At 46.4% G+C, this 24,771-nt stretch overlaps 1 protein-coding gene across 1 annotated transcript in view; it reads right to left on the bottom strand.

The window, feature by feature from the left end:
- Nucleotides 1-8,247, bottom strand: part of MVB12A (multivesicular body subunit 12A) — a 49,899-nt gene extending 41,652 nt beyond the window's left edge. The window contains exons 1-2 of the mRNA XM_077478904.1: nucleotides 8,106-8,247; nucleotides 5,803-5,905 (exon numbers count right to left, since the gene is read on the bottom strand). Coding sequence (XP_077335030.1) covers nucleotides 5,803-5,880 — 78 coding nt within the window. The 5' untranslated portion in view covers nucleotides 5,881-5,905; nucleotides 8,106-8,247. The remainder of the gene's footprint in view (nucleotides 1-5,802; nucleotides 5,906-8,105) is intronic.
- Nucleotides 8,248-24,771: the final 16,524 nt, after the last annotated feature.

Genomic DNA, 24,771 nt, shown 5'->3' with positions numbered 1-24,771 from the left:
GCCACCGATAAAAGTGATCTTGTGGCAAATCCACCACAGAGACCAGTTTTATCTGAAACCGGACCGCTCACTGAAGAAGAGGTTATGGCAGCTGGCTGCTGCAACAACAACAACGATATCCTCCTTCAAACAGCAGTCATATAACGACGGTGGGCAGTTCGGAAGTGGTTAAAGCATTACTTCCCTTACTAAAGGAAGTTCCACTGACTGTCCTCCTCCCTCCGTAACAGTACTGAATATATTTATTTCTGGGAGCGGATACCTACAGTATTTCTCCTACTTCCATTTGGCTTGCCTAGGCAGTCCAAATGGAAAATCGTTCCTCTACCCCAACCCTCCCATTTCTCCTAACCTCCTGGGACACATCACAGGTCCCGGGATGCTGCAGGCCATTCATAAAGCGCAACGGGGAGCTGGCTGCGAAGCTACAAGGAGTCACAGCCAGCTTCCCACAGTCAACATGGCGGCACCCGGAATCCAAAGACCAGCAAAGAACTGGCCTGGGTGAGGACAGTGCTAACTTATATTTAAGTTAGCAAGTAAAGGGCTTGTTTAGACTTGGGATGCCTTGTGAAGAGCAATCTGAAGTGGAATGCTCCTCAGATGATGTTTGACAGGTGGTGAGGAGATGTTATGTTTCCTCCTCTGCACTGTTTTTAAACCCTAAGGGTCCACACCATACGCAACAACTTCAACTACATGCAGCTGTGGGGTGATTGCAACAAGGCTCCGTTTAGTTGAAAGGGTCTTGTTCAGAGGGCGGTACAGTTGGCTTCCTCTGGGTGGGTGAGGTGGAAACTGATCTCAGCCACCCAGAGAAAGCCTTGTATTCATTCATAGAGCACTGCTCAGTCTGACTCGGTTTTGCTCCAGGAGCAGAATGGGATGTCCCCGTCCCGTTGTCAGAGCACAGCGCTGCTATATACAGTTTATACAGCATAGATAGGGCACATGTACTGTATTAGTAAAGGAAATCACCTCTTTGGGCTAGCCCGGCGAAAGTAAAAATAAAAAACTTAGAGTTAAGCTTTAGATTATGAAGGTTTTGTTATGAAAGATTTACAGATTTAAAAGATTTACAGCCTTGGAAAAGTATTCATTCCCCTTGACATTTTCCACATTTTGACATGTTACAACCAAAAATGTAAATGTATTTTATTTGGATTTTATGTGATAGACCAACACAAAGTGGTACATAATTGTGAAGTGGAAGGAAAATTAAAAAAGGTTTTCCCAAATCTTTTATAAATAACTATGTGAAAAGTCTGGCGTGGATTTGTATTCAGTTAATACTTTGTAGAACCATCTTTGGCTGTAATTACAGCTGCAAGTATTTTTGGGGATATCTCTATCGGCTTTGCTCATCTAGAGTGACTTTTTGCCCAATCTTCTTTGCAAAATAGCTCAAGCTCTGTCAGATTGGATGAAAAGCGTTTGAACAGCAATTTTCAAGTCTTGTCACAGATTATCAATTGGATTTAGGTCTGGCCTTTGACTGGGCCATTCTAACACATGGATATGCTTTGATCTAACATAAAAAAGGGAAGGCGCACTGACCTAGTGCATTACCATAAAAAGAGCTTTATTTAAAACAAAACAAATAGCAAAATTTAAATAGCAAAAGCTATTGATCTAAACCATTCCATTGTAACTCTGTATGTTTAAGGTCATTGACCTGCTGGAAGATGAACCTCCATCCCAACCTCAAGTCTTCTAATGCTGTGTACACACGACTCGACTTTCCAGCAGAAAAGGTCAGACAGAATCATTTTGTCGGATATTCCGATTGTGTGTGGGCTTCATCTGACTTTTTTCTTCAAAAATTCTGACGGACCTAGAAATAGAACATGTTTCAAATCTTTCTGACGGAACTAATTTCTATCGGGAAAAACTTTGTATGCTGGTCCGACGGACCAAATACAACGCAAGGGCACCTACTGGCTAGTGAACTTCCTTTTCTAGTCCCATCGTCATCATCACGTTCGAAACGAACAGACGTGTGATCGTGTGTGAGCAAGTCTGTTCGGTCGGGAAGACCGTCTGACCTTTTCTGCCGGAAACTCCAGTCGTCTGTACACGGCATAAGATTGTCATGTATTTGCATCCATTCATCTTCCCATCAACTCTGACCAGCATCCCTGTCCCTGCTAAAGAAAAGCATCCCAACATGATGCTGCCACCACCATGTTTCACAGTGGGGATGGCATGTTCAGTGTGATGTGCAGTGTTCGTTTTCTGCCACACATAGCGTTTTGCTTTTAGGCCAAGAAGTTCGATTTTGGTATCATCTGACCAGAGCACCTTCTTCCACATTTGCTGTGTCCCCCACATGGCTTCTCGCAAACTGCAAACGTGACATCTTATGGCTTTCTTTCAACAATTACTTTCTTCTTGCCACTCTTCTATAAAGGCCAGATTTGTGGAGTGCACGACTAATAGTTGTCCTGTGGACAGATTCTCCCACCTGAGCTGTGAATCTCTGCAGCTTCTCCAGAGTTACCGTGGGCATACTGGCTGCTTCTCTGATTAATGTTCTCCTTGCACGGCCTGTCAGTTTAGGTGGATGACCAAGCCAAGCCGCTGTTGTGTGTCCATTGAGACATGGAGCCGTGGCTCAGCCCTGCCCCCTCTCTCTCTCTCCTCATTGGCTCATTTACTTTGATTGACAGCAGCAGGCGCCAATGGTGCCCACTGTGTTTCTCAGCCAGTCAGGTGGGAGAGCCGGACAGCCGGGTCTCCCGTCCAACATCGCTGGATTAAGATGGGGCTCAGGAAAGTATTGGGGCCTGCCGCACACAGAACGTTTTTTTATGTTAAAGCGGAGTTCCAGGGAAAAATTTAACTCGCAAACAAAACAAAACCCGTTATTTATTTATTTTACCTTTTTGGCATTTTTACTTCTGGTCTTCCGTCCCATGTCATCGCGGTGGGTTATATCACTTGCGTTTTTATCACGCTCTACTCCCCCCCCCCAGTTGCCTTCTGGGACTTGTGTTTCTCCCAGAAGATGATGGGACCATTCAGGAAGTGCCGCGCGACCGCTGCATGAGCTTCACTGCCGGTTGCCCTCGCTTTCAATGCCAGTACCTGCACCCAAAGCTGGTAGACGAATCCGCTTGGGGTGCCAGCATCCTTATATTAAAAGTCAGTAGCTACAGTATTTGGAAGGACGGCAGGAACAGTCCACTGCTGGATGTGGGAGAGCGCTGTTTTCTGGAGGATCGAAGGATCAGGTAAGTATAGTCTTTCTGTGCACACCTGGACAGTTAACCCATGCAGTGCGGGCACAGGCCCACTGCATTGGGGGGGGGGGGGCACAGGCCCACTGCATCTGCTTTAACCTTTAATGCCTATTTAGTATCATCATAGACAATAGGAGTGAGGGTAGATGTGAGGGTGGGTTGGAGGATATTACCTTCATCCCAATAAAGCGGATATATTACATTTGAAAATCCGCCCTTTGGAATCGCCAAATTCTCAACAGACAACACTGGCCTCTGCTTTCGTGGCTGTCCAGAAAAAGTTACCTATATACATACCTGGTGGCATTGCTCAATTGTACAATCATTTTGGAAAAAGATCTTTCTGATAATTACAAAATTTTTTGACCGTCCAATTTTTCCAGACCCAATTATAGCTCTCCTTAATTTAAAACCAGCCTTTCTGAATCAGAAACAATTCAAATTAGTTCTTACACTCCTGATAGTCGCAAAACAGACTATAGCCAATGCATGGAAAACAAATGTGGTGAATATTGCAGAAACCAAACGTAGAATGAATCAATCTTTCATCCATGCTAAAATGGACGCTATAGATAAAAACCAGATGACAAAGTTTGATATCATATGGAAACCCTGGATTAAATATTATACGTCAGATAATATTGACAACCGAGTTTTATTGTTATGGTGATTACCGTATATACTCGAGTATAAGCCGAGATTTTCAGCCTCTTTTTTGAGGCTGAAAGTGCCCCCCTCGGCTTATACTCGAGTCATCGCTGTCTGCCCGCTCGATCAGCGTGTCGAGCAGACAGACAGCGGCCATTCTATGATTCAAAAGCCGCGCCTCCGGCTCCGCCTTCGCCTGTGATAGGCGGAACACTGAATTTCCCAGCAGCCTGTGTTCCGCCTATCACGGGCATCTTCTCATCCTCGTACTACGGACGAGGATGATACGACGTCCGTGATAGGCGGAACACAGGCTGCTGGGAAATTCAGTGTTCCGCCTATCACAGGCGAAGGAGGAGGCGCGGCTTTTGAATTTTACAATGGCCGCCGATGAAGAGGGCACGGGACGGAGGCAAGGCAAGGCACGGCACGGGACAGGACGGGACGGGACGGGACGGGACGAAGGCAAGGCACGACACGGGACGGAGGCTCGGGACAAAGGCTCGGGACACAGGTAGGCTGGACACACACACACACACACACACACACACACACACACACACGGATGGAGACACACACACACAGGGATGGATGGATGGATGGAGACACACACACACAGGGATGGATGGATGGATGGAGACACACACACACAGGGATGGATGGATGGATGGATGGAGACACACACACACAGGGATGGATGGATGGATGGACACACACACACACAGGGATGGATGGACGGACACACAGGGATGGACGGACACACAGGGATGGACGGACACACAGGGATGGACGGACACACACACAGGGATGGACAGGCATGTCTCACCCTCGGCTTATACACGAGTCAATAAGTTTGCCAGTTTTTTTGGGGGTAAATTGGGGGCCTCGGCTTATATTCGGGTCGGCCTATACTCGAGTATATACGGTAAGATTTTTTATAGAATTACAACATTAGATGATATATAAAACCTCCTCCGGAGAATTATTCCCTCCCCTTCCCCTCCTATATACCTTTTATGTTCTTCCCTTACTATATAATACTTACTATAAACATACTTTAGAAGTTATGGTCAAAACTTTAAAATCATATATTTTCTTTTAGACATATTTATATTTTCTTGGGATTAAAATGTTTAAAACTCAGCTATAAGAATGTTTTCAAATTCTAAAATATATAAAGGCCATTTATCGTCATTCCCACGAGAATATCTTGAAATTCTTCTTTTCTTTGTATCATTCGTACTTCAATATGTCTACTTTTAATTTCTGGTATCACATAATTTGTCTTATATTCTGTACATGTAATTTATTTTAACATAAAATAAAAAATTTTGAACGAGAAAATCCGCCCTTTGGAGCATAGCTCTTTCATAAGGTGGATTTTATCAATGCGCAATGCCAACTCTATAACTTCACTCAGAGGCGATTTTGATGCTCCCCACCGTTCAGGGATTAGGTACTGCATTTAGTAAATAGGGAATAGTGTTTTTTCCGTACTTGGGGGATGCATCCTAGACATATTGTGAACCCAAGTATCCCATGGGAGGGTACCCAGTAAGGTTGAGCATAACCACCAGATGTGCAATAACGTTCCTGGAACTAGTCCACACCTCCATCAGAGTTTAGATCAAGATGTTCCATTAACTCAGGCCCACCAACAAGCCTTTCAGTTCTGATTTCTTGCCCTGTAAACAATCTTAGCACTCATAACATTCATCAAGAAGAGAACCCAACAGTGAAGACAGAATATGCATGTATATGAATAAGCCCAGCTGTGATAAGTTCTCTTCAAAATGGCTGTAGATGGTAGGAGCAAACAAAACAATAATAGACATGCATATCAGCTGTGCATTTAATTGTTTGAGCTAGAATTACCCTTATATAAAAAGGAAAATAAATAAATAAAACTTACTATGTTGTGGCCTTTGGGGCACAGTGACTGGCCCGATGTCCATGCAAGGCCTGTAAAAGGCTTGGAATTGCCCTCCATTTTATGGAATGGCCTATAAAAGGCACTGCAATAAAATTATGGAATTATTAAAAAAGGTTTATCAAAACAAGCCTGGCACATTTATCTGCCCATGTAGAGTATTCAATAGCCGCACAGAAACTGCATTTTTTGCACTCAATCTGACTCAAGTGACCAAGGCCACCCCTTGAGACTGACCACGAGTAACCCTGACCATCCTTAGAGCATGCCCACGAGTGACCCTGACCATCCCTAGAGCATGAGTGACCCTGACCATCCCTAGAGCATGAGTGACCCTGACCATCCCTTGAGCATGCCCGGCCCTGACAATCCCTAGAGCATGCCCACGAGTGACCCTGACCATCCCTAGAGCATGCCCACGAGTGACCCCGACCATCCCTAGAGCATGCCCACGAGTGACCCCGACCATCCCTAGAGCATGCCCACAAGTGACCCTGACCATCCCTAGAGCATGAGTGACCCTGACCATCCCTAGAGCATGAGTGACCCTGACAATCCTTAGAGCATGAGTGACCCTGACAATCCTTAGAGCATGCCCGACCCTGACAATCGCTAGAGCATGCCCAACCCTGACAATCGCTAGAGCATGCCCGACCCTGACCCTCCCTAGAGCATGCCCACGAGTGACCCTGACCATCCCTAGAGCATGCCCATGAGTGACCATGACCATCCCTAGAGCATGCCCACAAGTGACCCTGACCATCCCTAGAGCATGAGTGACCCTGACCATCCCTAGAGCATGAGTGACCCTGACCATCCCTAGAGCATGAGTGACCCTGACCATCCCTAGGGCATGCCCGACCCTGACCATCCCTAGAGCATGCCCGACCCCGACCATCCCTAGAGCATGCCCACCCCTGACCATCCCTAGAGCATGCCCACAAGTGACCCTGACCATCCCTAGAGCATGAGTGACCCTGACCATCCCTAGAGCATGAGTGACCCTGACCATCCCTAGAGCATGAGTGACCCTGACCATCCCTAGAGCATGCCCGACCCTGACAATCCCTAGAGCATGCCTGACCCTGACCATCCCTAGAGCATGCCCACGAGTGACCCTGACCATCCCTAGAGCATGCCCACGAGTGACCCTGACCATCCCTAGAGCACGAGTGACCCTGACCATCCCTAGAGCATGCCCACGAGTGACCATGACCATCCCTAGAGCATGTCCACGAGTGACCATGACCATCCCTAGAGCATGTCCACGAGTGACCATGACCATCCCTAGAGCATGACCATTCCTAGAGCATGTCCACGAGTGACCATGACCATCCCTAGAGCATGTCCACGAGTGACCATGACCATCCCTAGAGCATGTCCACGAGTGACCATGACCATCCCTAGAGCATGCCCACGAGGGACCATGACCATCCCTAGAGCATGCCCACGAGGGACCATGACCATCCCTAGAGCATGCCCACGAGTGACCATGACCATCCCTAGAGCATGCCCACGAGTGACCATGACCATCCCTAGAGCATGCCCACGAGTGACCATGACCATCCCTAGAGCATGCCCACGAGTGACCATGACCATCCCTAGAGCATGCCCACGAGTGACCATGACCATCCCTAGAGCATGCCCACGGGTGACCCTGACCATCCCTAGAGCATGCCCACGGGTGACCCTGACCATCCCTAGAGCATGCCCACGGGTGACCCTGACCATCCCTAGAGCATGCCCACGAGTGACCCTGACCATCCCTAGAGCATGCCCACGAGTGACCCTGACCATCCCTAAAGCATGTCCACGAGTGACCCTGACCATCCCTAAAGCATATCCACGAGTGACCCTGACCATCCCTAAAGCATGTCCATGAGTAACCCTGACCATCCCTAGAGCATGAGTGACCCTGACAATCCATAGATCATGCCCACGAGTGACCCTCACCAAAGACTGACTGGGAGTGAACCAACCCATTCCTAGAGCCTGAACATGAGTGACCCTGACCATCCCTAGAGCCAGACCCCATACATCTGACTCCTACACACTGTCCCTAGGCTCAAGTTTTACGCCCCTCCCACTATTACCTACATTTTGCCACACCCACTATTTGCCAGTATAGTGAGCATTCCCAATCCCTACAGATCGTCCTGCCGGTACAGTGATCAGTCCTGTACAGAGAACACTGCCTGTACACTACACACTGTAACACACATTATGGCAATGTCATGTACATCCAGCCCCCATCCGTGCCCGGATAATAACAATTCCCCATGTACCTTCTATAGGACGAAGTTCTGTACAAGTCCAACAAGTTCTCCTCTTCCTGGATGGGAGTTACCTAGGGACAGGTAAACACTCCCCCTATAGCACAGAGAGCCATGCCGCGCAAGCGCGCACCCCTGGATGAGTGACAGCTGTGGGCGGGGCAGATCGTGGTAAAGTCTGAGCGAAGTGACGAGGAAAAGGCGGAGCCAAGCGGGGAATATCCCCGAATCACTCTGATTTCTAACGTGCTGTGTAACCGGAGAGATGACGTCAGCTGAGCGGATCCCTCCCCTTGTCTCCTCTCCTGATAGAGCCAGTAATGGGAAGAGAGGTTTCCTATAAAACGGTTCCCAACTTTTCCTGCTTTTTACAATAATGACAACTTGATTACCAGGACTTTTCTGGAACTTTTAGTTTAAATTTGTATTTTTTGTTAGAAAATTACTCATAAACCCCAAAGTTTTATATATATATATATATATATATATATATATATATTATATATATATATATATATATATATATATATATATATATATATATACCTAGAAAATAAAATGATGATCTTTGCAATATTTTACGTCACACTGTATTTTCACAGCTGTCTTTCCAATGGAAATTTTTGGGAAAAAATTCACTCTTTTGAATAACAAAACAAAAGAGTAAAGTTAGTCCAATTTTTTTATATAATGTGAAAGATGATGTTATGCTGAGTAAATAGATACCTAACATATCACTCTTTAAAATTGCGCATTCGTGGAATGGCGGCAAACAATGGTACTTAAAAATCTCCATAGGTGTCACTTTAAAAATTTCTACAGGTTCCCAGTTTAGAGTTACAGAGGAGGAATTATTGCTCTCGCTCTAACTTTCGCGGTGATACCTCATATGTGTGGTTTGAACATCGTGTACATATGTGGGCGTGACTTAAGCATGCACAGAGGGACGCTTATATATATATATTTTTTTTTTAACTGCCCATATATTTATTTATTTATTTATCACTTTTATTCCTATTACAAGGCATGTAAACTTCCCTTGTAATAGAAATAAGCATGACGGGTCCTCTTTATTGAGAGCTCTGATGTCAATAAGACCCCCAATCTTTTCTTTACCTCTAAAGCAAAAGAAAAAAAAAAAGTCAATTTTGACTTTAGAAAAAAAAAAGTTTATCTGCCAGAGAACCTGGAAGTGACGTCGGAGGTCGCTCCAGTCCTCCAAGTGTGTAGAGCCGAGTGGGGGGCCATCTTGCCCTCACACAACTTCCTGCCTAACCATCGGCCAGATTGGAACATGTTCCATGTTTTCCAGTAAGCTTGGAAACGACCGAGAAGCTGGTGGGGGGGGGGGGGGTGTGGTGGGGGTTGGTGGCACCTTTCCCGTGTCCTATAAAAGTGATTCTGTATCAAATCCGCCACTGGGACCACTTTTATCTTGTAGAGAATATTATTGTTATTTATTATTATTAATTCATTACGTTCCATTCGTTTGCATACGGCATGCGTTATTTCGGATAAATTTGCATTTGTTACATTCACTAACAGCCAAATATGAAAGGAAATTACAATACCTATAATTTAATAGTTATTAATAGTTAAGTTATTGTTAGTTAAGTATTATTTCAGATTTACAAATTTATGAACGTACGAATGTACAAATTTACGAATGTACAAATTTACGTGTGAATGTACGAATGTGCAAATGTATGAATTTACGAATGTACAAATTTTTGAATGTTCAAATTTACGAATATTCGGAAAAATTATTTAAACGGGTTTTTGTTAATTTGGATATTTCCAAAATAATGATTTTGTTGAAATTTGTTAAAAAACTAATTCGGAACGAAACAAATTGCACATGCCTACACAGGACCCTTTTCCAATGCGGCCTTTTAATAGTCGGTCAAGAGTCTCCTGTCAAGGAAACCCACCTCCAATTCACATCAATGTGAACTCTGCCTCAAAGTAATGATGTATATTTCCTGTGGGCTGTCGGCAAGTGGATAATAATAATTAAAGCAATTAAAGACTTGTCCCCAGCGGATGTATTAGCCTGTTTCCTACAGCACAGCTACAATCCATACATATCAGTACATCCATTGCTTTCCATAGTGTGTTTCCACATACAGTTGTGTGAAAAAGCACTTGCCCCCTTTCTGATTTTTTTTTGTTGCATATTTGTCACACTTAAATTACTCAGATCGTCAAACAAATTTTCTTATTACACAAAGATAAGATATTTCCAACACATAGCATTTACATAGCAAAGATGACACACCACCCCAAAAACACCTCACATTCTGCCACTCCTTCTGAGTATGGCGATACCAAATGTCTGAGACTTTTACACACCCTGGCCACATACAGAGATCCAACATGCAAGGAACACCGTCAGGTGGTCCAGGGACACATAGCATGCACATACCAAGATTTACAATTCCAAAATACATTATGCTGAGCAAATTGTAAACAAAAAATTACCTGTGGTTTAAGTAGTGCAGTAGTCAGCAGGAGGATAACACTGGTCCAGGCAGCAGGCAGGGACTTGGTCAGCAACGGCAAACACAATTGTCCAGGCATCAGGCAGGAATACTGTCCATATACAGTCCAGGGTCAGTGCAGGCAGGGATATAGTCAGCAGTGCCAAAAATATTGGTACTGGTAGTAGGCAGGAACATGGTCCATGTGCTGTGGTCAGTGCAACAGGCAGAGGTATGATGGCAGTAAGTCCTACAGGCAGAAGTACAGAATGGGGACGGGGTAGAGGCTTCTCCCACCTAAATCTCTTTGAAACCTCAGAGTCTCCAGACCCTAGTATAGAGAATGAGAAAACAAAAAAATAGTTTTCTTCATCCAGAAAAACTATTCTGGAGCCCTTTACATATGTGAGACCCCTGTGTTGAATCTCACTAGTACAGTAGCAGGGTACAAGATCAGTCCAAGAGGCAGGCAAAAAACATGGTCAAACAGTCCAAGGTCAGTTCCAGATCAGGCAGAGGTATGTACAGAATCATTAGGCAGAAGCATGGTTGAATAACAGTCCAGGGTCAGTTCCAGGTCAGGCAGAGGTGTGTACAGAATCGGTAGGCAGAAACATGGTTTCGAATAACAGTCCAGGGTCAGTTCCAGATCAGGCAGAGGTATGTACAGTATCGGCACGCAGAAGCATGGTCAAATAACAAGCCAGGGTCAGTTACAGAGCAGGCAGGGGCATAAAAAATGTGAAGGTAAATGGCAGGAACTGAGGATTACATTTACCATACTTCACTAATAATTTACTGAAATATGGTAACGACGAAAACAGTCATCTATGCAGAGGCCTGGTTGGGAAGAACACTGGGGGCAATAATAAGATGTGTCTCTTCTGACTCCTCCACTGGTACACACCTTACATTTTTTTGATGTCTTTGACTTGTTGGTTTGGGAGGGATTTTATCGTGAAAGTGGCATTTGGAGAGTCGACTAAGAACATCTGATCTGATGTTTTCTGGTGGGCCGTTTGGGAATATAAGGGCAGTAAAAAATACAAGGGGTTACTGCAGATCTCGTGGGAAAAGGTCTGCCTATTAGAGCTGCAGGCGCCAGCTGGTCTGGAAGCTTGGGGGTGGAGCCACACCCCAGTGGAGACCTTCTCAGAGCAAGAGAGAGAGGAGCAGGATGGCGGAGGGAGCTTGTGTGCTCCCAGTGCTGACCTGGATGCCTGACATGCAGGAACAGACACTGGTGGACACCGGTAGTGATGGCCGAACGGTTTGCCCGGCGGTCGTTTCGCGGCAAATTTCGGCTGTTCGCGGTCCGCCCGATCGGCGGACTTCCGTGTTTTTACTGTGTAAAAGAACTTTGACCTGATGACACATCCATCATGGGGTACAGGACAGCCAATTGAGACATTACAGCACATGGACACTTGGACATTCCCCCTAACTTATAAATACACCCAATCCGGCGACCATTTTACATTCTTTCTTCTGTCACTATAGGGAGAGGTTGCTGTGTGGAGCAGGGAGAGATTGCAGTGACCCAAATCGCTAGCTATTTGGTACACAAAAGTTCTTTTCAGGACTGGTATAGGTGTTAGGTGTATATAGGTTTGCTGTGCTACTGATTGTTGCAGCAGCCTGAGTGTCTTTTGTCAGTTTAGAGAAAGGGACAGGACGGTGTGTCTGCTGTAGGGACAGTCAGTTTAGTCATCATCATTAGCTGTTACTATCAGGTCCACAAAAGTGCTATTCCAGTTATTGTTCCAGTAGTCTCTGTTTTGTCAGTTTATATAGGGACAGGCAGGAAGCAGTGTGTGAGGCAGAGAGGGTCAGTTTAATCAGTAGCTGTTACTATTAGTTCCACAAAGGTTCTTTTCAGGACTGGTATGGTAATAGGCTTGTACACGTATAATATTCTTTCTTCCAAATATAGAAACAATATTATACTTGACTGCTGCCCTTCTGCTGCAGTCTGCTAATCACTCACACACAACCTAATTGTTCCACAAAGGTCCTTATAAGGACTGGTAATGACCTGGTGTAGGGTGCTATAGTACATAGGCTTGAGTGAGGTACAGTCTGCTATTCTATAAGGACTGGTATAGGTCCACAATACATAGGGTTGAGGTGCACTACTGCTGACCGCTGCCCTATACTGCAGCAGTCCTTCATCAGTATAGGGACTGTCGTACAGTCTGCTAATCACTCACACACAACCTAATTGTTCCACAAAGGTCCTTATAAGGACTGGTAATAACCTGGTGTAGGGTGCTATAGTACATAGGGTTGAGTGAGTGAGGTACAGTCTGCTATTCTATAAGGACTGGTATAGGTCCACAATACATAGGGTTGAGGTGCACTACTGCTGACCGCTGCCCTATACTGCAGCAGTCCTTCATCGGTATAGGGACTGACGTACAGTCTGCTAATCACTCACACACAACCTAATTGTTCCACAAAGTTCCTTATAAGGACTGGTAATAACCTGGTGCAGGGTGCTATAGTACATAGGGTTGAGTGAGGTACAGTCTGCTATTCTATAAGGACTGGTATAGGTCCACAATACATAGGGTTGAGGTGCACTACTGCTGACCGCTGCCCTATACTGCAGCGGTCCTTCATCGGTATAGGGACTGACGTACAGTCTGCTAATCACTCACACACAACCTACTTGGTCCACAAAGGTCCTTATAAGGACTGGTAAGGTATAGGGTACTACAGTACATAGGGTTGAGTGAGGTACAGTCTGCCATCCTATAAGGACTGGTATCGGTCCACAATACATAGGGTTGAGGTGCACTACTGCTGACCGCTGCCCTATACTGCAGCAGTCCTTCATCGGTATAGGGACTGAGAGTTTTGTCACAGGGTCATTTAAAAAATGACAGGCAGAGGAAGAGGCAGGCCCTTCCGCAGGGGTGGTAGGGGTAGGGCAGGAGCAACAGGCTTGAGCCAAAGTGGGAAGTTGCAGAAGGTGCGTTCAATTACTTTAAAGGACGCACCAGACTTGGTTGAGTGGCTCACTCAGCCTTACTCTTCTGCACCCTCCTCATCCTCTCGATCTGCACCCTCTTCTTCACTCTCTGCTATGTGCACGCCCAAAGACACTACCACCAACAACACCACCACCACCACCACCACATACCTTCCGCTTGAGTCACAGGAATTATTTTCCGATCCATATCAAGAAGACATTTCTGATGCGCAGCCACTCTTGGTATTGGATCAGGAAGAGGAGGCAGCAACTACCGCTACTCAGCAGTCTGACGGCAGTACCCAGATCAGCCCAAGGAGGAGGTTGGTCCCCAGTGTTGCTGCCTACTCCGAGATCTCTACTTATAGCGGTGGGGAAGGTGACGTTGATGATGACGTGTCTAGTGATTTCACGTCGGTGCCCACACGAGAGGAAGAGGAGGGGAGTTCAGAGGGAGATATGGACCAGCAGATAGGGAGGAGAAGCAGGAATAACTTACATTGCACAGGAGGGACAAAGCAGACTGCAAATGTATCAGGAGCGAGTCATCGACCATGTACGGTCACATCTGGCACTCCCAGGACACCGGCACATGGCTCCGCAGTGTGGGCTTTTTTTAACGTGTCCGCTGCTGACAATAGCGTTGCCATCTGCAATTTTTGCAGTCAACGCATTCGTTGCGGTAAGCCCAATACTCACCTAGGGACGACCGCCTTAAGAAGGCACATGAGCAGCCATCACCAAGCCCAGTGGGAGCAACGGAACACACAAAGCCACACTCCAGGCTCTCACCGTCCAGCCTCGACTTCTACTTCTCCTTCTCCTCTCTCCTCACAATTGTCCTCCACTCCACCTTGCATCATGCCAAGCTCACGTTTTTCTGCAAAAAGGCAGGCTTCCGTGGGCCTAATGTTCGAGCGTAAAAAAATGATGAAGCCGTATAACTCTCTTGCCCAACGGTTGACGGCTGGCTTGTCAGAACTCATAGCCCGCCAACTACTGCCATATAAACTGGTGGACTCGGAGGCCTTTCACAAATTTGTGGCCATTGGAACACCACAATGGAAGGTCCCAGGAAGGAAGTATTTCTCAGAGAAGGGCATCCCAGAGCTATATGGCCATGTTCAGCAGCAAGTGAATGTATCTCTGGCACACAGTGTCGGTGCCAAGATACATCTGACCACAGACATGTGGTCTAGCAAACACGGGCAGGGAAGGTATATCACTTTTACTGCCCACTGGGTGAACCTTCTGACGGCCGTCAAGCATGTAACCCGTGGCACCCGTGGTGTAGATTTGGTTTTACTGCCACAGATTGCATGCAGGCCTGACTCTTCTTCTCCTCCTCCTCCTCCTCCATCCTCCTCCCTCTCCTCCTCAGCTGACTCCTCCTTTTCCGCTGCTAGCGTCTCTTCCGCTGCACCGCCCAAGCTCCCCAGAACCTATTCGACATGCCAGGTGAGAGTTTGCCATGCCGTGCTGCGTCTGTTGTGCCTGGAAGCCAAGAGCCACACTGGCCCGGCACTCCTTTCAGCTTTGCGTTCATAGGCAGATCAGTGGCTAACACCGCTCAATTTGACAGTTGGTAAAGTGGTGTGTGACAACGGTGCCAATCTGCTTAGCGCATTGAAACAGGGCAAAATCACGCACGTGCCATGCATGGCACACGTCTTAAACTTGGTCGTGCAGCGATTCCTTGTCAAATACCCTGGGGTCCAGGACATCTTGCGGCATGCAAGGAAAATCTTGGCCCTTTTTTAGAAGATCTTACACGGCCATGGCTCGCCTTGCTGACATTCAGCGGTGATACAATCTGCCGGTCAGACGTCTTATTTGCGATTGCCCGACGCGATGGAACTCAACCTTCTATATGCTTGATAGGCTGCTCCAGCAGAAACGTGCAGTTAACGTCTACCTGTATGAACTCTGCGGCAGAACCGGTTCTGGGGAGCTGGGTTTTTTTTCACCGCGCCAGTGGCTGCTCATGCGCGACGCATGCATACTTCTGCGCCCATTTGAGGAGATCACCAAACTGGTCAGTCGCAGCCATGGCGCCATCAGTGACATGGTACCTTATGCCTTCTTTATGGAGCGTGCATTGCATTGTGTCATTGATCAAGCTGTGGAGGAGCAGGAGCGGGAAGATGAGGAAGTCGCAATGCTGGATGAATTCCCAGGGGGGCTACTCTATCTGAGACAAGTCAACAACAGGAGTCTGAAGAGGAGTCAGAGGAGGATGGTGCCGGGGCGGATGAGGAGGAGCAAGAAGAGCATGCTTTAAACCTTTCTGGGATCCCTGTTGTGCGTGGATGGAGAGATGAAGAAGAATGAAGAGGACGACATTATCCTGGATGATGAGCAGGAGCCAGGCCACCACACAGCTTCCACTTTAGTGCAAATGGGGGCCTTCATGCTCCAGTGTTTTATTAGGGACCCCCGTATAAAAAGCATAAGGGTCAAGGACCAGTACTGGGTGGCAACATACTTAGACCCCCGGTACAAATACAAAATGGCGGAAATGTTACCGCCATCACAGAGGGCTGTCAGAATGCAGCACTCCCAGGCCTTGCTTCGAGAAATGCTGCATTCTGCTTTTGCGTGCGCTGGCAGAGGAGCAATTCCCACTCCCAGAGAAGGAGTTGCGGGTACCAATCCAACAGCGCCTGCAAGAAGAGGCCGGTTTGAAGATGTGTTGGTGACTTCGGATATGAGGTCATTCTTTCAGCCGACCCATCGACAGGTGTCATCCGGATCCAGCATCAGGGAACGCCTAGACTGTCAGGTGTCCGACTACATCGGGTTAAAGAGGAAGTAAACCCTGATGAGTTTACTTCCTCTTTTTTTCCCTGCAAAGGCAAAGCATAATGGACTACTATGCATCGCATAGTAGCCCATTATGTGTCACTTACCTGACACAGGAGCCAGCGAAGTCGCGCTGTCCCCTGTAGTCCGCCGCATCCATCTTGCTTGTGGCGTCTCGCAGCTCCGCCGCTGTCATTCGGCGAAGTCGCGATGACGTCACTCCCGCGCATGCGCACGGGAGTCGACAAATGCGGCAGCTCCATTTTTGGAACTGCCGCGTTCAGTGCGCCTGCGCGCCGCTGTCTTCAGGCAAATATCTCCTAAACCGTATAGGTTTAGGAGATATTGCTTGGACCTACAGGTAAGCCTTAATCTAGGCTTACCTGTAGGTCAAAGTGGTTTGTAAGGGTTTACAACCACTTTAACGGCCGATGTGGACGCTCTGAGGAGTGATGAACCCCTGGACTACTGGGTGGGCGGGCTTGACCTCTGGTCAGAGCTTGCCCAATTTGCAATCGAACTGTTGGCTTGCCCCTCATCCAGTGTCCTGTCCGAAAGGACGTTCAGCGCAGGGGGGATCGTGACCGATAAGCATACTCGCCTAGCTCACGACAGTGTTAACTACCTATTTCTACTGGGGCTGCTTATTATGAGGGGTTCCCACCATCCCTGTGCTGTGCTGACATCCTCCTGGGGCTGTACCTCTGCTGTGCATATTATGAGGGGCTCCCACCATCCCTGTGCTGTGCTGACTTCCTCATGGGGCTGTACCTCTACTGTGCATATTTTGAGGTGCTCCCACCATCCCTGTGCTATGCTCATTATGAGGGGCTCCCACCATCCCTGTGCTGTGCTGACTTACTCCTGGGGCTGCTTATTATGAGGGTCTCCCACCATCCCTGTGCTATGCTCATTATGAGGGGCTCCCACCATCCCTGTGCTATGCTGACTTCCTCCTGGGGCTGCTTACGGTGCAGGTGTCAGTGCTGTATATCACGGTGCTGATGTCAGTGCTCTCTATCACAGTGCTGCTGTCAGTGCTGTATATCACGGTGCTGGTGTAAGTGCTTTATGTCACGCTGCTGATGTCAGTGCTCTCTATCACGGTGCTGCTGTCAGTGCTGTATATCATGGTGCTGGTGTGAGTGCCTTATGTCACGCTGCTGATGTCAGTGCTCTCTATCACGGTGCTGCTGTCAGTGCTGTATATCATGGTGCTGGTGTTAGTGCTTTATGTCACGCTGCTGATGTCAGTGCTCTCTATCACGGTGCTGCTGTCAGTGCTGTATATCACGGTGCTGGTGTGAGTGCCTTATGTCACGCTGCTGATGTCAGTGCTCTCTATCACGGTGCTGCTGTCAGTGCTGTATATCACGGTGCTGGTGTGAGTGCTTTATGTCACACTGCTGATGTCAGTGCTCTCTATCACGGTGCTGTTGTCAGATGACTCTATCACGGTGCAGGTGTCATTGCTGTATGTCACGCTGCTGATGTCAGTGCTCTCTATCACGGTGCTGGTGTCAGATGACTCTATCACGGTGTAGGTGTCATTGCTGTATGTCACGCTGCTGGTGATCATCTCCTGCACCCTCTTCTTTGCCTTCCCTGACCTTCCCTCTCCTCCATTGCCTTCATGCGCTCCACAGTCCTGAATTGTCACAACAATTTCCCATATAAAAAAAAAGAATGCTTGTAGTTGTCGATCCTAGATTCACCTCATACATGTGTTATGTCATTGGCCATGTGGTGGGACTATGTTTGCACAGCTATTAATTATTTTGTGACTGCAAATTTGACCTGTAGGTTTGCAAAGTTCGCCTCCCATTGAAGTCAATGGGGCCCGCTGCGAACGTTCCGGTTCGCAAACTATCGGCCGCGTTCGCGGTCTGCGTTCGCGAAACCTCCCGTCGGAAGTTTGTCCATCACTAGACACCGGTGTCAGATTGGAGCATCGCGGGGGATTTGCCCTCGGATTAATAGAAGGGGCTGAGAGACTGTGCTTGCTATGCCCTGACTGCAGGAGGCTGATTGCAGTGATCGGTGCTTGGACCTAGTGCGGGCACTTCAATGAGCCACTTACCAAGCTGGTACTGAGTGAGCAGGAACTGCTTGTCTACATCATGGACCTGCAATCTGCAGGATTCTGCAAGAAACAGCCACGAAAAACCCAGAGGGCTGGAACGGGCCTACAAGTAATTGCTCAATGTGGGATTGAGTCTGAGCCTGGTGACTTCCCTGCAAAGAACAGTGATACAGAAAGTTGGAAGACTGGCACAGCCTGCAGCCCAGTTGGGGACCTGGCGCTTCTAAGTACTGCCCAGCGGGAGCCAGAAGACAACCCTGAAGCCCTGGTCGTGTCCGTTAACCCTGCCAGCCCGCTAGGAAGGAGCCTTTGTGGGAAGACAATGTTTCTTCAGGTGAGCCTGTGGAGAGTGGTAGTGGTGGGTGCATAGACGGGGGGTCGCCCAGACTGCAGGCAGAATTCGGGCCCTTGGATGATGAGTTTGCAGATTGGTCATCGCATAGCAGTTCAGAGGCAGAGTGGGGACACTCAGGAGAAGATGGAAGTCCTGTCTGAGGTGCTAGACATGGCAAATCCAGCTCAAGGGACTGGGGGAGCCGCACAGCCCCTAGTCAGTGTCAGAACCTTTTTAAGCAGACCCTCTACCACCCAGACCAGAGAAGCTGAATATAATCAGTGGGTAGTAAGGTCACCCAACGCTTGCGTACTTCCATGAAAAGGGAAGCCAAGAGAACTGCTCAGGTTTTCCAGATTCCAGAGGGAGGTACAGCGCAAAACAGCTCTGGATGGTGTCTGGACTACCCCTATGTCCGTCCCGATATTATGGACATTGTTGAGAACACCTGGGGAGAGTGGGAGGATGATATGGTGCAGGATTATCTACGGGTTCCCAAGCCTCTGCGGGTGCTGGATTGTGAGAAGACCGGGGCCTGGTTTCAGGACATTCGTCAAGAATGGAGGCTGGGGCTGGCAATCAACAAAAACATTGTGGTGGTTGTAAAGACAGGACAGTCTCCTAAGAGCCGCTCTGTTGCTGTTCAGTAATTTGAAAAGGTTGTCCAATCCTAACTTTTACCTGTGTAGGAATGATGGGACATTTCAGCTTGCAGGTAACCTTTTTGTGCAAGGACAGCTGGGAGATTTCTGCCTGATGGATGACCCATTACCACCTGAAGAACTCTGGGTAAGGCCTAGTGTACTGACACCATGCTTTTTAAAAGAGCCAAACAGCAAAGAGGAGGGGCTCCTCCCACCAGAGACTCGTCATAACCCATAACCCCCTGCTGACAGACTCTACCTAGAAGTAGATAGCAACAGTTAGTGAGATAGTATGTTGTTTCTTCTCTGTTTGCAGGTATCATTGTGAATGGCTGTTCATCCTGCTCTGATGGATTCAAGACTTACAGCTTGCACAGTGTGCACATTTGCTTGATGCAAGACTGCAGAGCATAGATGTAGACTGGAGAAGGCTGCTTTTACAGCTTTCTCCAAGTTTTGGTATTACGTCATGGGACTCTGTAGTTTGGTGATTCCACAGTGTCTTGTGTAGGACGGGATCTCCAACCCTGTGTCCAGATTTTGTAGATGACCAGCAGGGTGTGTGCTCAGGTGAGCACAGCCCTTATAATGAGTTTATGGGAATACTTTAGGGCTCCCAGTTGGAGACTGCTCCACACTAAGAGACAGGAGGTCTCCAGAAGTCAGAGGGGCTGCAGGAGGCAGCCAGAACATGTGTGAATGCAAGAGGCAGTGAAACAGCCTGAGGACTAAGGCCAGAGTGGAGCTGTGGGCACTAGATTTTTGTTATGGGTAACAGAGTAAAGGAGGCTGAATGAAAATACACATCACACTTTTCAGATATGTACATTTGTTGATTATTTTCCTTCCAATTCACAATTATGTATCACTTTGTGTTGGTCTATAACATAAAATCCCTTTAAACTACATTTACGTTTTTGGTTGTAACATGACAAAATTTAGAAAATTTGAAGGGGTATGAATACTTTATTAAGACACTGTATGTCTTACTGAGCTTCCTCAGGACCTTTTATATCTTGGTAGCAAAGACAATGGCCAAAATAATTCCTGGGAGAATATGCCTAGAGAATGGTGGCGAGTAGTCGGTCAAAGGAAACATCTAAAATCATTTATGATAGCTATAAAGGGTACTTTAAAAGAAATTGTTCCAACACCAATTAGCCAAATATTGTGCCATATTGTATGACTAGCGACTATATCAACAGATAGTAACCCATCTGCGACAATACTTTGCCCACATAACATTCGATCACAGTGGGAGAATTCTCAACCAACACAACAAAAGGACCATTCAGAGTGTATGCAAAGAGATTAAGGTTCATTGCCAATGTACCACTCTTCTACCTCTCAGCTGACTATAGTCCAGCCAGACTGCCATGTGCCACCATAGAGCACAAACATTAGGTGGCCCAACTGTTTGGAACATCTTTAAAAAGAAAGAACGCACCAGTGAGCTCAGCAACACCAAAAGAACCAGAAGACCATGGAAAACAACTGTGGTGGATAAACAAAGAATTCTTTCCCTGGTGAAGAAAACACCCTTCACAACACTTGGCCAGATCAAGAACACTCTCCAGGAGGTAGGTGTATGTATGTCAAAGTCAACAATCAAGAGAAGACTTCACCAAAGTGAATACAGAGGGTTCACCACAAGATGTAAACCATTGGGGAGCCTCAAAAATAGGAAGGTCAGATTAGAGTTTGCCAAACAACATCTAAAAAAGTATTCGAAGTTCTGGAACAACATCCTATGGACAGATGAGACCAAGATCAACTTGTACCAGAGTGATGGGAAGAGAAGAGTATGAAGAAGGAAAGGAACTGCTCATGATCCAAAGCATACCACCTCATCAGCGAAGCATGGTGGTGGTAGTGTCATGGCATTGGCATGTATGGCTGCCAATGGAACTGGTTCTCTTGTATTTGTTGATGATGAAACTGCGGACAAAAGCAGCAGAATGAATTCTGAAGTGTTTAGGGCAATATTATCTGCTCATATTCAGCAGAATGCTTCAGAACTCATTGGACTGCGCTTCACAGTGCAGATGGACAATGACCCGAAGCATACTGTGAAAGCAACCAAAGAGTTTGTTTAAGGGAAAGAAGTGGAATGTTATGCAATGGCCAAGTCAATCACCTGACCTGAATCCAATTAAGCATGCATTTCACTTGCTGAAGACAAAACTGAAGGGAAAATGCCCCAAGAACAAGCAGGACCTGAAGACAGTTGCAATAGAGGCCTGGTAGAGCATCACCAGGGATGAAACCCAGTGTCTGGTGATGTCTGTGCGTTACAGACTTCAGGCTGTAATTGACTGCAAAGGATTTGCAACCAAGTAGTAAGAAGTAAAAGTTTGATGGATGATTGTTAATCTGTCCAATTAAGTTTGGTCCCTTAACCACTTCAATACAGGGCACTTAAACACCTTCCTGCCCAGACCAATTTTGAGCTTTCAGCGCTGTCGCACTTTGAATGACAATTGCGCGGTCATGCTACACTGTACCCAAATTAAATTTTTATCATTTTTTTCCCACAAATAGAGCTTTCTTTTGGTGGTATTTGATCACCTCTACGGTTTTTATTTTTTGCGCTACAAATAAAAAAATACCAAAAATGTTATTCTAGTAGAGAATGGATACAAAGAATAGAATACATCAATAATATGGAATATCTTAGCAAAATGGAGGAAAATAAAATGAAAAGATACGGCGTAATGTGGGAAAAGTGGAGAATATTTAAAAGGACGAAACATTATACACAAGCACTAACAGAATAAAAGATAGTGGATTCAGGAAGGGCCAACAGATTAGAGAGAAGAGGGTAGGGGGGGAGGGGTAAAATAAATAAATAAAATAGTTTAGTAAATAAAATATAGTATCTTAAACATGAATGTAAAAGTATTTAATGAGATGGTAGTTTTATTCTTTCTTTTTGTAAAGCTCTCCCTTTTTTTTTGTGAAGGAAAAAGGGAAGGAAAAAAAAAAAAAGAGAGAGAAAATGGAGAAAAGAAAGGAAAGAAAAAGAGAGACTGCCACAATGATGTTAAGTTAAGCGGGATTCTGAGAGTCAAGCTGATTAGAATCCGTCAGTACAAAGAAACTTACTGAGATGGCAAGAAAAAAAAAGAAAAAAAAAAAAGAAACCCTCTGCATTGAACTGGATCGCCCCCAAATCGATGGGGAAGCAGATCAGAACCAGGCATACCTCTTATAGAGGTAGTACTCGAGGCGGTTGCCTGCATAAAGACTGGCGCTGCAGCAGGGATGGCCTGCGACTCAGGTTGTACTGGAGCAGCCACAGTGGGGGATTCCAGGTGAGCCGTGCGACTCAGGAGCGTTTGTAACGCCAAGGCAAACTGATCCATGCGGTGATCTTGCTCATCCAATCTGGAAAAAATATTACCAACAAGTGGATTGACTGTATCTACTGAATTCATGGCCTTCGTCTACTGTCAGAAACCATGAATCAGACCGAGACAGAAGTACAATTAAATCACACTTATGTTTATTAAATAAAAATAAAAAGATAAATAGAGAAAGCGTAGTCAAAGCATAGCCAGAGTCCAGTAACCGAATCAAGTGGTCAGCAAGTCCAGAGTTCAATAACCAGATCAGGTAATCAGCCAGGCCAGAAGTCAGCCAAGCAGAGCAACAGCAAGCAGGATAAGGAGCCAGAAAGGATGTCAGCAATCCAGTCTTTAAACAGAACCGCAGGAGATGGTTTCTTGTGATGTGACCAAGGCGCAGGCAGATATGAAGTGAGCTGGACAGCTTTAAGTAGGCAGGTCAGACGCGCTGGATAAGGAAAAGCTGGTAACTGTGGAGAGAGATGGGAGCTGGCAATTAGCTGCCAGCTGAGCAGCCAGCCCAGAGAAGGAAGAGCTAAGCCAGCCCTGACACTGTCACAGTAGTATATGTTTGTCTGTATTGTCTTGTCTCTCACCTCACATGGAAAGAGAAATGCTCAAAAAATTAGCTTTAGGCAGTTCTCTTCCCTGCAAAGAGCTAAAAAGACATTGTAGACAGTCCACTTTGGGACTACACTACACTAATGAGAATACAGTGTTTGTCCTGCTGTCCTGTCTGTGTGTGCAGTCCCAGCTGTGAAGTGTGGGAAGAGGAATTACCACTTTACAGAGGATAGACAGCAAGACCTGTTCACCCAGAGTACAGTCAAATTGTCTAGAGATGAGAAGAGAGCACACTGGTCAACAGACCCATAAGAACAAAGAACAAAGAACACATTGCAGTACACAACTACTTCTCAAAGATGATGAAGCCAAGCATGCACACACAGACAAGACAGCAGAGAAGAGACAGCACAGTACAGCAAACACTGTATTCATATTTAATGTAGTGGAAGAGAACTGCTGAAAACTCATGTTTGAGCATTTATCTTTCTATGTGAGGCGAGAGACAAGACAGACAAACATATACTACCGTGACAGGGCGAGATTCAGATTCTCCTTCTCTGTGTGGCTTCATCTTCTTCAAGAAATAGTAGTGTACTGTTTTTTGTTCTTATTGCCCAATTTGCTCTCTTCTCTTTTCCAGACAATTCTACTGTACTGTGGGTGAACAGGACCTGCTGTCTATCCTCTGCAAAGAGGTACACCCTCTTCTCACACTTTACATCTGAGCGTGCACACACAGTCAGGACCGCAGAGATGAGATGTACAGCAAACACTGTATTCTTATGTAGTGTAGTCCCAAAGTGGACTGTCTACAATCTCTTTTTAGCCTTTTGCACAGAAGAGAACTACCTAAAGTTTATTTTTTGAGCATTTCTCTTTCTATGTGAGTGCACGTTGGCCCCTGTACCACGTGACCACTGAGACTAATCACAGAGATCACAAAAATACACAATGAATGGCTAGGCTACAAATAAAAGTCAATGTGTACTATTGGCATGTGATCGCTGAAATTGGTTGGTGATTGGTTTGTCAAGTGTCTGGTGGACACAGCAGGTAACAGATCACGCTGGTGCACCTTCCCTATCAAGCACGCAAGGCAGGTGAGTGGGAAGACATCATATGATGCCTTCCCAGGATTAATAGTTCTCCTATCCAGCTGTCATTTTAGAACGGTAGGGCAGGAGGTGATTAAGATATTTTTGCTGGACAGTACACAATTTCACTCATTGGGATTTATGATAATTGTATGGTACACTTTATTTTGACTGGATTATTGTTGTTTTCTACACCTTATTTTGGTTTAAGAGTAGCACTGCACTATATTTGAAATAATTTATAAATCTACCACTACCCCCATCCAAGGGGGTTCTTCTCCTACCAACCACCAATCTCAGGGGGCTGCACCAGTAAAGGGGGACTTCAATGACCCCTAATGTAAAGGGGCACT

Source organism: Lithobates pipiens, unplaced genomic scaffold, assembly GCF_037356315.1.
Source record: "Lithobates pipiens isolate NorthernLeopardFrog02 unplaced genomic scaffold, aLitPip1_a1.2 Scaffold_1, whole genome shotgun sequence".
Lineage (NCBI taxonomy): Eukaryota > Metazoa > Chordata > Amphibia > Anura > Ranidae > Lithobates > Lithobates pipiens.
Note: the sequence above shows the minus strand (reverse complement) of the source record. Positions and strands in the feature narration are given on the sequence as shown.